Source organism: Corvus moneduloides, chromosome 4 (assembly GCF_009650955.1).
Source record: "Corvus moneduloides isolate bCorMon1 chromosome 4, bCorMon1.pri, whole genome shotgun sequence".
Lineage (NCBI taxonomy): Eukaryota > Metazoa > Chordata > Aves > Passeriformes > Corvidae > Corvus > Corvus moneduloides.
In genome coordinates, this window is record NC_045479.1 from 52,717,523 (window position 1) to 52,732,912 (window position 15,390).

The following is a 15,390-nucleotide window of genomic DNA, read 5'->3' on the forward strand; positions in this document are numbered from 1 at the left end:
TACTGGAGTTGTGGTAACAGAAAGGGGTGAAATTCAGCATCCCAAACTTCAGGCCAGGACTCACAAGAACTTCTGCAAGGTTTTTGTTCTCCTTGTCTGCTCTGAGCTGAAGGCTCAGATGCACTGCCTTAGCACACTCCAGGCACCATGCTAACGTGACAAGAGAACAAGAGTGCATTAATTCCAGCTGCGAAACCTACAGATAAAGGCAGTTAGGGTAGTCAGAGAAGAAGGGAGACTACTGCCTGAAGGATGGTTCAGACCTTGGATTGTTTCGTATAGCAGAATGAGACACCATCCTCTACTAAATCCTTCAGGAAGGAAAAGCTGTTATTAAAGGGCAGAGCTGACAGAACAGGAAGTATAAACCAAACCTGCAAACACATTTGTCTGGGAAACAAAGTTCTCACACCTATCAGAGTAAGGAAAAACAGCGGCAATACTACTAAGTGAAATTTCACCTGCTTATAAAAGAGACAAGATGTCTTATTTTTGGCCACGAGACTGACTCAACCTAGGAGGCCCCTTCCATTTGCAGTACAAGTATGATACACAGTAACTTGTCTGTGTGTTGAATACATTCATCAGCTTTGCAATAATTTGCAGTATAATCTTGCCATCCCACAGCAAATCCACAATATCCTTCAGCCAGGATATTTGCCAGCACGTTTACTTGGTGTACCTGAGGCCCAGCAGCTTTGTTAGCCCGGGCACAAATACAGTAGCAGAGCTGTTTGGCAGCAGATGTGTCCCCTGGTAACTATCTGGAGATTCAAAAAGAATCTTGTGAACTGGCAGGGGGATAAAATACCTGGTTTCACTCAACATACTGAGGGAAAATCTACAGCTCCCCTATTTGTGCCACCTTTCAGAAAAAGCCCTTATTTTGGTTTCCTAAGTTGTATCCACACAATTTGCAAATACACACATGAAACTGTTCAGAAGCTACTGCTTCTAAATGGTGTCCCTAACTCAGACTATCCAATCCTCTTCAAAACTGGATTAGTTTAGTCAATTCTGATCTTTCTCACTCTTCTGTATTGATTGCACAAATTTATTTACATGAAAAAATAAAAAAACCACCAAACCTAAATCATTTCAGTGACTTACTTTGCTTAAAATTATTAGCCTCAAAATTAGCAAGCAACTTACAAGTATTTTGAGACACTTTTCAATTTTGGTAGTACCTTAAGTACTATTTTTTTCTTACTTATTCATATGGATGGCTGTGGTGAGTACATACTACCTGACACCTGCCTGACACACACAAATGCACATCCTGTCTGAGGATGGGTTCACCCCTTTGACAAAATGACTGAGTTTCTCACTGAATCCTTCAGCCTTTCAGAAAGGAAAGGTTAGAGGCTACCTATCTTCTTCTGATGTTATTATGCAATTCTGTTCATTTTCCGGGCCTCCAGCACTACAGATTGAAATGGATTTGCATCACCGACCATCTGTATTGCTCAGAGCTTCAGCTCCTCATACCTCTTGACTCAATCTCTCAGATGATGTTATTACTGCAGCTATTATGGTCAGTATGCATTACTCCATTTATCTTATTAGCACTGACTGAGGCAGTGTTAGTCTGACCACTGATACAAAGCAACTGCTCCACCCTAAGCCCATCACTACTAAAAATAAAATCAACCAACTTCTTTTTTTCCCCAAAAAGTGACTTATGACAGCTGTGTTGGCTGCTCTGTAGCCTCACTAAAGTCAGACTGAGAAAAAGGTAAGCACTATCCATACAGTTGTGCAGTGCAGGAGAATTTTTTCTTACTGTTTTTTTTTTTTTACCACATAATCAGGATAGCTGTTTTCCTGTTGGAATAATTATTTTTCCACTATAGGAAAAAAACCCACAAATTCAATCAAATTAGGAAAATAAATTATCCTTCACACTGAGAACACACATGCTTTGAGAGCAAATGTCTGCAGCCAAGGTATAAATCCATCCTAAATAGAAAATCAAGCAAGATATTTAAGTCTTATGCCTGTAAAACTTAACGAGCAGAACTAGAATACTAGGAATTCAGTGCACTCATTTCAACAGGGCACACTCTGACCTAGCCCTAAGGAATCAGATCAATTCTAAAAGCTCAATATTAATAAAATATAAAATCTTTACTATTTACATAATTCATATTAATGTATTTTTTTCTTTATCACAAGGTTTAGGAGTTTCGTTTTACAAGAAGCATCCACAAAAGCTGAGGCAGAAATACAGATCTGCAGGGTTTGGGATGTCGGGTTTGTTGATTTGGTTTGGGGGGTTGGAAATGTGTGATATTTGTTTTTAAAGAAATTAAATGGCAATTTACAACTTCTACTACAATAAAGAGAATAAAATGACATTTCTGAAAAAGTAGTAGTATTAAGTAACTTGTATTTCAGTATTTTATGCTTAATGCGTAACTTTAAAACCAATGAGATCATAACATGCAGTGCAGCACTCATTCTAGTCCCCTCCTATAGTACCTACAGCTTTTTTCCCTGCCTCTCATGCATACACACATACTCTCTCTCTCCTCCCTTTTTTACATACATATGTACATGAAACCCCACACAAATGCACGCTTTTCACATCCCATAAAGAATCTGGCAGAACCACAGCATGCAGGGAAGCAGGAATGCGCCACCAGTAGCAGGACTCTGCCTCTGCCATGGATCATGGTCTCACTTTGAGCACACAGGAGCTGACTGTTTCCCTCCTTCCAGGATGTGAACACATTCAGAGTTACAGCATACAACCTTATGGGACCAAACAGATACCAATCAGTTCATTACAACACACAACCTTATGGGACCAAGGAGATGCAGATGAATTTACCAAAGCTCAGAACAAAGGACATGGGTATTCCAGTTCTGGATTTGGTCCCACTATGAACGTGAATCCCACACAAAGAGGGGCTCACTACAATGATCACCGATCGATCCGTGAGAATTAAATGTCACGCCTGTCTTAAAGTGACATCACTCAGCAGTGGGTTGATCTCACAGCCTAATTACTTCAAGACCCATGTCCCCCTTCCTGTGCACCCTAGCACTCTGGGGTACCTCCAGCCTCCCACCTCGGCCTCCAGAAGAGACTTAGAACCAGTATAGAAAATTACTCCTAGGGTTCAATGCTTCCAAGCATTTATTTTTATTTATTCCTAATATAAGTTTCTATATATATGTCAATGTAATTGAGAATTAAGGCTATTAAAAACAGTTCAAATTAATAAATTAAGGAGTGCCAAATAGGCGGGAACACCCAAACAGATGCCTGGATAAAACTTCACCCCTGATGAGCCACTTTACCCCTGATTAGCCCCTTTAAAGAACTGCTTAGGATAAAAAAGCCTTATTAATTTACAGGTTTTTTAAAAGAAGATAAATCTTTAAACTTTCAATTTTTATTCTGTCAGATATAATTTCCATATTGCTGTTTTTTCAATAACATGTAAAAATCACAGTCCATTTGGTGGCCCATACACTTGACAGCCAACAGCTGCGACAGATACACATGCTACTAATCAACACAGAGGATGCTACCCAGAGGCCCTCTGCAAGCATCAAAGACCTCTCCCAGGTCTATGAGTAGCAGACTATTGCAAAGCCAACTATTAAAACAAAATACACTATGTCAGCATTGCTATTTCATAAGCAGGTTCTACTAGAGTCATACATTAAAAAAATACTTGAAGAGAGCATCTGATATTGAAATGGAAATACTATTCCTATTTTACCTGTCATTCTGCCCCTATTAGTCCCTGTCTCATCACTGGAAAGCACAGGCACAGCAAACTTGCAAATCAGTTCAGGTCTATCTGCAGGATTAGATTCAGTGGATGGCTCAGGGTGTCACAATATTTTCCAAGGGCACTTTATTTGCTCTCTGAAGATACTCTTGAAAATGATTTCTTAGTCATTAACTATTCATTCTATTTCTTATAATCAGTTCTTTTAATTAGTATTCCAGGCAGCTTTGCTGAGGATCCCACACTTTCAGTAATTAGGGGCAGTTTGTTGCCCCTAATTAACTTCAGACATAGAAAGGCTCTTATTACTTCATTATTTCAGCTGTTTTTATGTTTGCATTGCATATGCTGTCCTGCTTTAATAGCTCAGAAAGGAGATGCCCTGTTGTGCTATTTATCTCGTTTAGGTTCCATCTCTCTTTCTTGACTCTGTGTTAGTTGCTGCATTTAAATCTCTCTGACTCTCTGAGGTCACATCTACACTGGTAAGCAGTGTGACACCACAAAAGTGCATCTGTACAATGAAACAGAACCCTGCCAGCCTGTAGTCTCCTCCCTTTTGTGCTGCTCTGCATAGTTAAGTGCATTTGTAACAGACACAGCTTGTAGTACAGCAAGAGGGTCGTGTATGGAGGCTTTAACCAGTTTACTGATTTTATCACACCTCTGTGACCTCCTGAAGGCCATTCCAGACTGAGTTCTGACTAACTGTTGTTAGCAATTATTGTTTTAATAAACCATTAGAGTTTAAATATCCAGAACACATAAAACAGCTGGAGATTTAGTAATAATCTGAATAATTTTACTGTTATTTTAAATAAATGAAACTTCTCTTTCTTACATGGTGTTTTTCACCTACAACAGCAAGGTGTATTAAAGTAGCAGAAAGACTGTTGTAATCCAGTTGCTCCAATTAAAGTTTGAGGAAGAGTCAAGCAAAGACAACAGCAGCTCTGTTCAAAGCATGCCACTGACCTTCCGGGCGATTCAGAAAGTAGAGGTTTTAAAAATCCCCCACCCATCCCAGGCTATGGGTGATGGGGGCAAAGAGGAGACAAACAAATTTTCATCTGGCTCTAACAGAAGTCCCGTAAGGTACATCCTACACTCAGGGTGTCTGAGAGAGAGCTACACAAAAAAATACTCACATAGTCTGGTATCAGTGGGTGACTGCAGAACAAACAGATTACCTTTACATTACACAGCTAAGAATGACACTTCCTTTTCAGAAACACATGAGCAAAATACATTTATACATGCACACGCTGCTGGATCTTGTAATTTTCATCTTACCACTGTAGGATATTTGTTTTTTTATATTCCAGGTAGTAAAACAAAAGGCTTATATTCCTAAAACATAGCTAGTCATTTTATAACATTTATTATCACAGAAAAATGCTTGGGAACATTAAGTAAGTTATTAAGTACCTAAACATTAAGTACCTAAAAACTTGGGTGGCAGAGAAAGACAACTTTAAAAGCTGGCATTAATCTCAAGTGGTGTTTTTAAAGTAAATTAATCTGGGAGACAAAGTATGCTGAAAAAAACACAAACTCACATAAACAAGATTGTCAGAACTTGTATGACAGAATATTTAAGCTAAAACATGCCTAGCTACTTCATAACCATGTAGTAGTATACTCAGAACCTCTACCGTGTGTAGCACATGTGTGGCTATGACAATGACACTGCACTTGGAGTTGAGTTACCACAAGCTGAATCTAAGCGTCCATTCAGACAAATACTCCAACTGCTAGCTGGAGATTGCTACCAAAAAAAAAAAAAAAAACACTAAAGGAGTTTGTTAACTTCCATCTCCAAAAAATACCACTATTTACTCTTAAATCCCTACTGGTAAGAGACTGAAAAATCCTCTGCCTTTTAATGACACTGTAGGAAGGAAGAGAAAGTGAAAGGGGAACTGATTTCTAAGATGATTTAATATCAGATCTATACCAAACAACTTCTTATTTATTTTTAATTCTTCTCTTTATTTATGCTCCATCCATAAGGAGGTCAAAAATAATTAAAAAAATCAAATGGTCAATATTAATATTTTAGCAATAATACGTATTTGATGTATTAAACAGTTGCAGTGGAGAAACATTTGTAGAACACTTCTGAATAAGAAATAACCTTGCTACAAGGCCTCAGAATACATAATTTAGAAATAAATCAAGGAATTTATGAGCAATAGGCACAAACTGGGGATGTTTCCCAGCAAAAGCCACAAAGATAAACATTCGGCAGAGACTGCCTGAAGGTGAATTTTTTCTTAGAAAAAGAAAACTTATGAATTCACCATTAGAAAAACCTAAACATATAAAACAACTCCAACTTTCTGCAGAAAAAAACCCACTGTTTTCCTCAGTGCACTATATGCCACTGCTTTGGTTTTCATGGAGTCCAGCTTCTCACCAGCTCTTTGCCCTTGCTATTCTGTATTACGCTGACACGGATTTTGAGACTATTCCCGTATTTACCAGTTTAACCATCATCCTTTTTTCTAGACCAGTATCTTTCCTGCAAACTCACCCCAAAGATATTCCTCCTTCATTTCTGTTTAATACTGAAAAGCATAACTCTCATGACCAATGGATTTCTCTGCTACAAATTCATTACTCTCTAACTTTGTCACTGTCCTTGCTGAACTGTTCCTCTACTCCAAAATTAATTTCCATACACTTTCTCAACACCTTCAACTCAGTCCATGAAACTCTCCATCACGGATGGCTATTTCTCCTCTAATTTTTTTAGATGTACACCATCTCTTCAGAGACCTCATTTAAACCCATATAATAGATTTGTCCTTTCTTCCACATCCTTGTCTATGGCCCAAACAAGTCTACTCAAAGTATTATCCTAAGGATTCATTTTGTGTCTATACCATCACTCTGAGTATCCCTCCAGCACTTTCATTACACAGAAGCTGCCAGCCTCTATTTCTAAAACCCCACAGACAAGACAACTAAACATAAATGAATAATTAATGGTTGAGAGAAAAATGGAAACAGAGTTGCAGAAAAATTATTGTATAATCACCTCCTCTTTTTCTAATTTTGATTCACCAGGTCACGTATTTAAAGAAGTACTCACTGTAGCTCTGTTTATTCTTCACAATGCTGTTAATTAATGCTTTTCCCTTTCCTGACAGGAAAAACACTCAAGAACATTCTTGAACTCATGCATACAAGTAATCATACTTGAAGAGAAGCATATGCTTTATCTCCTCACTGCAAAATAAATAAGAACCAGAAAGAAATTCTATTGAGCAAGTACCATCAACTTCTAGAGAATTTTAAACACAAAATGAAGAGCCTTCAATGCTTATGGCTGAGAAAATAACCTTCAAAATGCAAGCTTAAGCTGATGCAGCCTGGTACCGACATGCAAACACTCCATCTCTCCTGCTGCTCAGAGTTTCCCACACACAGCAACAAATTGAAAACTGCCTTTTCACAGCTGCTATTCTGAAACCTGGGGGAATCAGCTGCAACACACAAGAACAGGGCTGCTTTCAATTCAGTGCCAGCACTTCTAGGCAGAAATGGGCACTGGAGATAGGCACTAGGCAAATGAGTAGGACTCCAGCAGATGCTGTTCCTCTCCCTGCCTCCCATCCTGAATGGCAACAGCCAGAAGTTGCAGAGAAGTCTGAGTGCCAGACCTGCACATGCCACTGCCATCAGCTGGCAGCAAGGGGAGTAACTTGGAAAGAAATACAGGAGGCATGTTTGCAGCTAATGCGCCAAAAAAACCCTACATGAAAACTGACTTCAAAATGAAACATTTAGAAACCTTAGAGACTGGCACCTGGTTCAGAGTAACATACTAACTGGGGCTCAGTACAACTAAATAGAGAACCAGAGTCGAGGCATAAAGACAAACACCCCAAAATACACCCCTCAATGAGCAGAGGTGAGGAGGCGAGCCAAGCACTCTCCTAGCAGACAACACATCATCCCATCTTCCTCTAAGGATACCTCTTGGGTCGATAAGGCAAGTCTTGTCCCTGACCTATTAGCTTTCCATTTGCAGCAAGGGAAGCAGCAGGAGACAGGGATATGTTAAGCTAGCAAAGTAGGAGACATCTACACACAAGGAAAAAACAAGGGTAACGGGAGAGTAGAACACAAATACAGAGGTATATTAAAAAACCAAACCAATACATACCGAAAGCAACTTCAGGATGATATCAACATGAAGTTAATATCATTATGATATTATTATCATTTACGGGAAAAAAAAAAAATGGTACAAAGCCAGAAAGAGAAAAACCAACTCTAATAACCAGCATGAAAATGGAAAGGCACTTGGTTAGTAGTGTCCCCAAACATGAACTGGTGACAACAGGTTTGCCTGGGGGAACAAAGGGGAAAACTTGAAAATTTACTTTTGCAGAAATACACTGCTCAATGAATAGTCAACTAGCAACCAAACAGTATTTTCTGGTCTGGCAATACTGTACAGTTAAAGACAGTATGCGGAAGTTGATATTTTGATATATTGTGCCTAAGGCAGGCAAAGGAGTGTGGTTCAGAGAGGAAGAAAGCGTTTACCCCAGCTTTGTTATTCCACAGCATCGATGAGTATATTTCACAGATGATGTCAGAGAAAGTATTAAAGACAAGATGAGCTGATTTGGTATCTCTGCCTCTCAATCACCAATTACAGCAGTTCAGATACACAAAATACAATGTGAGAATAACAACTGCAAAGGGTTAAAAATGCAAGGCAGCCCAGCCAGACAATTCCCCCATACAGTCCCTGCAGAGACGGTGGCAATCAACTGATCCTTCAAACTTTCCTCCTCTCAGCTCCGCTGTAGAAAAAACTAGTAACTAGTCTTCCACAGCCACTTTAAATGGGGTATTTGGCAACAGAGTTAACACATTTGTCAAACTATGTGGGTGACAGAAAAAAAAAAACAACCTGAGGTCACATATTCAGAAAAAAAATTTTAATTGTCCCATCAAATAACAGTGACTAATCAAATTTCAAAGGCAAGTAAAGGCAAAATAGGCAGTGAAAACAAAAAAAAGCCGGCAAAAGAAGAGAGTGATAAATTTTTCATCATAGTAGACCAGGTTTGCAGACTGTCCAATCATGATCACTTCATTACACAGCTGTTTACCAACACGTGGCTTTCCCAGCACATTGCCAGCTTCTGGCCAAGCCACATCAATCAATTCTGAGCTGGTAGGCCAGAAGAAGAATTTAAGATTAAAACAGAACGCTGATAGGTTACTAGGGCTGATTACAAGAAGGCTTTGATTCTCTCATCACCCTTCAGTATTTCTTCAGCCATGGCTGATTCAATTGCCCATGGTGAGCAACTTTCCTACTGCAGGCAAAACCAACTTCTTCCCCAAAGAGCCACTTCTGACAGGGGTAAAAAGATCTATTTGTGAATAATCTTGTCTCAACATGTACAGAGATCTATCTGTAGGCTACCATATTATGGGCTTTGGCAGGATTTACCTGAACTCTCTATACTCACTTGACTAAAAACTACACACAACTTACAGCATGATGACAAGGTATTATGGGGAAAAATAAGGCAATAAAATTGATTTAAAATTACTTTCTAAACACCACAAAAAGAATTGAAATTTGTAAAGGAAACAATGAAGGTAGAATTGGAAGACATGTTCCTAGAAAGCTCTTTAGTACAATTTTGACCAGATGAACAAGTTTTATAGCTATGCTTTTTCTCTGAAATGTATCTAGAGTTTCTGAAAACAATGGCTTTGGATGTACTCTCCCCATTACTTTAGCAGTGCAGAAAACAACATCTTATGAAGCATGTTCAGAGCCCAAGAGACATTTTTTCTTTCCCAAAACATGCTTAGCCAACAAATAAGGAGATACACATCACCAGCTCAAAAGTAAGGAAATACAGGGCTTTAGACAAAAGAAATAAAAACATTGGGAGTAAAACTGCAATCCAGAGAATGAAGTCTATCCCCATAAACAACATTTTCCTGAAAGTGTTATTTAGTGGACACGTATCATTGTAAACCTCTCCTTTACAGATAAAGTCCAAGAAAGAGGAAAGAATGAATGCACAAAATTCAGAGGAAAATAAATTATTGATTATTACTGCTTCTACTGTCAAGAATTAGATGCAAGTCAATGGTTTTGATCTACTTGTGATTTAGTAGCTGGACGGGAGAGAAGGAATGGAAGGAAAATAGGTAATCAAGTATTCAGGAAGTAAATTCACTCACTTATGAATTCTACATAGCCAGATCAATTACTTCTAATACCTATCACCTATGAAAGCAAGACCTGAATTATCAGCTTTGATGTACTAAGCCTTTCATGCATTACAAAATCTTATTTAGCCCAGGAGTGCTACTTCTCCCTTAGCCTTGGATTTCTGTGTGGCCACTTCATTACTAGAGTAAATTTTAAATGTTGAGGAAGAAAAAACATAAGAAGAACACCTTTTTTTTTGGTAGTTAACTGTAGCACTTTGCTGTCCCTTCCTTCCCCAGGAACTTTAATTCATCTCCCAGATATAGAACCTGCCTTTGGCACACACTCCTTGAGTAAAATTGGGTAGGCACATATGAATGTACAATTGGTTGGTATAAACAGCAGTTACCAGGGTCATCATCTAATCCCTGACTCAGTATATGTTCACATTCACCACCTTCCCCTGATGGAAGACAGTCACAAGTGAATTTCTTTCACCACCTAAATCTCATTCTATGGACAAATCCAATCTGGTGGTTTGAGATTCAGTTTGGCTGGGGTAGGAGAACAGAAGAAAGAGGAATGGAATTAGCTGATGATTGTTTTCTCTTTTTGTTGGGACTAGAAACGAGGAAGAGTGAAGAGGCAGAAGAGAAAAATGGTGAAATATGTTTGAGAGGACTCATAAAAACGTGGTAACTACAAAAAAGTGACAGTCTCTTTAAACCAGGGACAGACAAACTTTGCTTTATAAAAGAACAATATGTAATGCATTGATGCATTAATATTTCTCTACAAGTTGGAAAATACATGACTAAATGTTCACAAATATCTATTGAAAATATGTTACTAAATACATACTAGCTCTACTCTGTAGAGCTAACTCCATCTTCATCAGGATCTGCTACCCCACCTCGAAAAATAATACCATGCTTCAGTTCCACACCTCCAATATTAGATTATTCCCCCTTCTCTATCAAAAATCTACCAGCAACCAAAGCAGGGTAGGATACAACAGCAGGTCATCAACTAACTGAACACTTTTAAAAAGAGTATTTCTATCACATATCCTCGAGACCGAAAAAAAAAAAAGGCAGCCATATTATAAAAGTATGTGATTCAGCAAACCCTGGGCTAAATTACATTGAATTTGTCATTAAAAGCAAGTTAGAGGAACTGATGGACTCTGGTGAATTATGCTAGTTCTTTTTTTTTTCCTTAAGTTTGATTTTCTTTTTTAGTTAATCTTATCTATCACAATACAGCAGAGCTAATTTTACTTTGCAAGAAGAAAGAAGGAAGAAGAAAGGACAACAGAGGAGTGAAACACTGCCTGCATTCAAAATTCTTTAATTAGTATAACACAGTCCATTAAGTATGGTGGTTTCAAGATACCACAGAGTACATTTTAATCTGATACTAATGCAAGAACATAAGAAGCCAGCCATACAGTAACCCATTTCCTTATTGATATTACAATGCAGTTGAAGATATTTGATATATGAATTCCATCTCATTCCCTTACTGGATAATATGTTCCACATTAAAAAGAAAGCAAACTGCATTCCTCAATATTTGCTCAGCAATATGCCAAATGAACTGGCAGAAAGAAGAAATTACTTCTGCTTTTAAGCAGGGTGGATACTGGTATCTTTCAGGTATCTGAAAGACTGCAAAAGCACTACAAGGAGTTCACAAGCAGAAAGAGGCAGGGGGCTGAAACCACAGAACATCACAGGTTCTCATTTAAAACCATACCTTGGATCACTGTTGATGGACAGGGCATGCAGTAGCTAACAGTGCCAGTTAACACAGGTAAGGAACCACAGTCCAGCTTGCAATGGACACCCAGCCACATGCTGTCACACAAGTCAGAACTGAGGCAAAAGAGCAAGAGGTCAAGAAATAGTCCATATCCATACCCTACCTTGGCAGATAGAAAATTTATTCAGAAAGTAAGACAGACTTTTATTCCACTGAATATGAGTCATAGAATCACACAACGGGTAAGGGTGGAAGGGGCAACAGTGGGCCATCTGGTCCAACCTCGCTGTTTAAGCAGGGTCATCCCAGAGCACATGGCACAGGATTGTGTCCAGATAGCTCCTGACTATCTCCAGTGAGGAAGACTCCAAAACCTTTCTGGGCAATTTGTTCCAGTGGTCGATCACCCACACAGTAAAGAAATTCTTCCTCATATTCAGGTGGAACTTCCTGTGCATCAGTTTCTCCCCGTTGTCTCTTGTCTCACTACTCTGCACCACGAAGAAGAGCATCCTCTTGACATCCTCCCTTCAGGCACTTATATACATTAATAAGGTCCCTTCTCAGTCATCTCTTCTCCACAGCAGCTGTCACACCTCCAGAAGCATCTTCCCTTAGGACACAGAGTAAGACAGGTGGTTGTACTCCCATTCCCAAAGCGGACATGGGGCCACCGTGCAGCACGAACGACAGAAATTACACATAATAGAGGGCTCCTTCATACAGCTTTCGGCAAACCCAAACTACCAAAGCAGGTTTTCTGAATTCTCAAAACTCATGACCAGTTCTATTACCCTACAGGAAATAATTTACTAGGTAATATTTACAAAATTGTCAAATAATAAGAAGGATGGCTATGTGCATTTCATTACTTCTAGACAGAAGTGCAACTCCTAGAAAAAATTATTTTTTGTGTTATTTCTTATTTAAAAACACTATTTCCTGACCAGGAAAACACAAGACATCCTTGTTCTGCAGCTAAATTCCTAAATATGACAAAAGTCTCTTTGTACGTACAGTAATTAATGAAAAATCCAGAATTCACTTAAAAATAGTAATTAGCGGGAGAAACATTTAATTTTAGGTATCAAGTCAATTTTGTCTATCAGTCTGTTCATTGCTCATATGTTAAATCCACAACAGTTTTATTTCTGCATTTGCAGCACATCAGTAATCTCTTTTCATACATTTAATAAAAATAATTAATACAGTAGTTATTTTTAAAACAGTCTCTATACTTACTGACTTAGATCAGTGAGAACTTCTAAGTGCTCAGTATCTTCTGCAACTGATGGCCACAAGCTGCAACTTGGAAGCTGATTAGGAAAATTTAATCAAGAGGAGGGCAATGCAGCACTAGAGCATGTCACACAGACAGGTTGTGGGATGGATCTCATCCCCTGAGGCTTCTCAGTCTCCTGCTTGAACCTAGACTGATACCAACACTACATCAAGTCTGCTTTGGCTTTGTCTGGTGGAAAGTCACATCTAGAGGGATCCAGATGTCTTTTCAAAATATCATTTCTATGATGATTCAGTTTTGGGGTAGGGGATTTCCAGTGGGGTGAAAATTTTTATTTCAGATTTTCTTTGGCTTTCTGCTTACAAGATGTCTCTATTCAGGCTCCAGAGTTTAAGTACCTAACCCTTAATAAAAACAAAATAGTCTTCCAGAAACAGTCTTATCATTACTGCCATGTTGCCACGTTAACTTGTCTGAGAATTCACTAAACACAATTACCTATAGCAGGCATACCTCAGACACCCCAAAACATTCAGTATCGGATTTTACAAACCCTTAGACATATGGAAGTATCAAGATCATAAAAGCCAAGAGGAACTAAATCATTTTTGTGTCCTATCACTATCCTTCTGAAAAGTGAGGTAGAATGAGGGTTTTGTTTGTTTCTTTTGTTTTGGATTAGTTTGTTTGCTTACAGAACTGAAAGTAAGAAAGATACAATTTTTTAGACCAAACATTTCAAGAACTGAGCTTTTAAGTAGTTACCTGGAAATGTAGTGCCTTAATCCAAAACTTTAAGTATTCTACCTATTCAATACCTCAAAAGTAAGAGAGAATAAGCGTAAATACCGACCACGCACCTGCCAGGTCTCAAAAGCCTGCCTTTCATGGACAAGACACAGAGAATAACTTTGGTCAACCTTCATTAGAAGGTCATTCTCACCACAGACATGCACGTTGATTGTTTCTATGTACAGGGAGCGCAGTTAATTCATGAAACAAAATAGTTTTGTCATTCACCTGTGTTTTATGGCTTAATTTGTTCGGGTTGGGTATAGACGGTGAGAACGCGACTCGCAGGAGGCACCTCTGGAAGGTTTAATTCAATCCATCAGGCAGCGCCGAGAAGCAGGAACGTATCGTCCACCGCAGAACGGCCCCCGCGCCCGCGCCCTGCGCCCCTGTGCCCTTCGCACGGCGACTTTGAGCGCAACTCTAAAAACTTAAACCACTTCACCCCTGGTGACTGACGGATTTCTAGATAAAGGGTGCGCTTTGGGCAAGGCGCGCTGACACCGAGCCCCGCAGCAGCCGCTCCGGCAGGCGCTCCCCGTGCCGTGCCCGGCCGGTGCCGCGGCCCCGCTCAACCTGTTGCGGGCCGGAGCGCCGCGGCGGCGGCAGCGCGGCACCGGCGAGCGGCACGGAGCGCGCGGGATGGCCCGCGGGGGACGAGCGCGAACGGCGGGGCAGGGCAGCGGGGAGGCGGGGGCTCACCTTCTGCTGCCGGCGGGCCATGTCCGTGGGCTGCCTGGCGTTGAAGGGGTGCGCGATGCACCTCGCGATGAACACGTAGAGCTGCAGCCGGAGCCGCTTCTCCCGCTCCTCTCGCTGCAGGCGCTCCTGCTCCTCCCGGCCCTCGCTCAGCACCGAGGGGCTGGGGCTGGCTGCCCGTGCCGCCCCGGCCTCCCTGCCCCGCGAGTCCCGGGGCGGCGGCGGCAGCGAGCGCGGCGAGCCGCCGCCCGCCGCCACCAGCACGTCCCGCCGCTCCTCTTCCAGCAGCTCATCGGACTCCTCCTCGCTGGAGGAAGGGTCCAGCATCGCGCTCGGCGGGCGCGCCCCGCGGCCGGGCTCGGAGCGAGGCGGGGAACACCGCGCACCTTTCCGGACACGTCGAGTTTACACACGGACTGTTTCCGACCGGCGGCGGCCGCCGGGCGGGAGCGGCGGGGCGGGGAGCAGAGGCGGGGTTTGGGAAGGGGGTCGAGCCTAGGTTGCCGTGGGAATTGCTCCGAGCGGCTCCCGGCGGAGGCAGAGGCGGGACCGGGGCCGGGCTAAAATCTCCGCCCGCTCCGGCGAGGGCAGCGGCCCGCGAGTGCCCGGGACGGGGTCGGGCAGGCGCGTGTGAGTGCCATAACTGCGCACCCGCCCCCGCACCCCAGCGCACGGCTCGGCACGGCTCGGCACGGCTCGGTCCCAACGACAGGGGCAGCCCGGGCCAGGGGAGCCCTGGCTCCGCTCGGGCCCTGCCGGCCCTGGCAGCGGCTGGTGCGGTGCTCCCTGCCCCGCGTCCCGGCCGGCGTGGGAAGCGCGCCCGCCGCTCGCCAGCCGGCTCGGACACACGGCGGGACTCCCTGCTGGAAGGGGAGAGGGGGGGCTGTGCTCGCCGCCGACCCCGAGCCTCGCTGGCATCCTCTGCCAAGTGTTGGCAGGGGAAC

General features: G+C 41.8%; 1 protein-coding gene across 26 annotated transcripts in view; it reads right to left on the reverse strand.

Moving 5' to 3' along the window:
* CADPS2 (calcium dependent secretion activator 2) overlaps positions 1 to 14,904 on the reverse strand; it is a 292,543-nt gene extending 277,639 nt beyond the window's left edge. For 19 of the 26 annotated variants that reach the window (XM_032105977.1, XM_032105974.1, XM_032105964.1 and 16 more), the window contains exon 1: positions 14,450 to 14,903. In XM_032105977.1, the coding sequence (XP_031961868.1) occupies positions 14,450 to 14,773 (324 nt within the window). In that variant the 5' untranslated portion in view covers positions 14,774 to 14,903. Of the gene's footprint in view, positions 1 to 14,449 lie in introns of all 26 variants that reach the window. The other 7 variants (XM_032105963.1, XM_032105972.1, XM_032105969.1 and 4 more) reach the window with 2 other exon arrangements.
* Between the last annotated feature and the right edge of the window lie 486 nt (positions 14,905 to 15,390).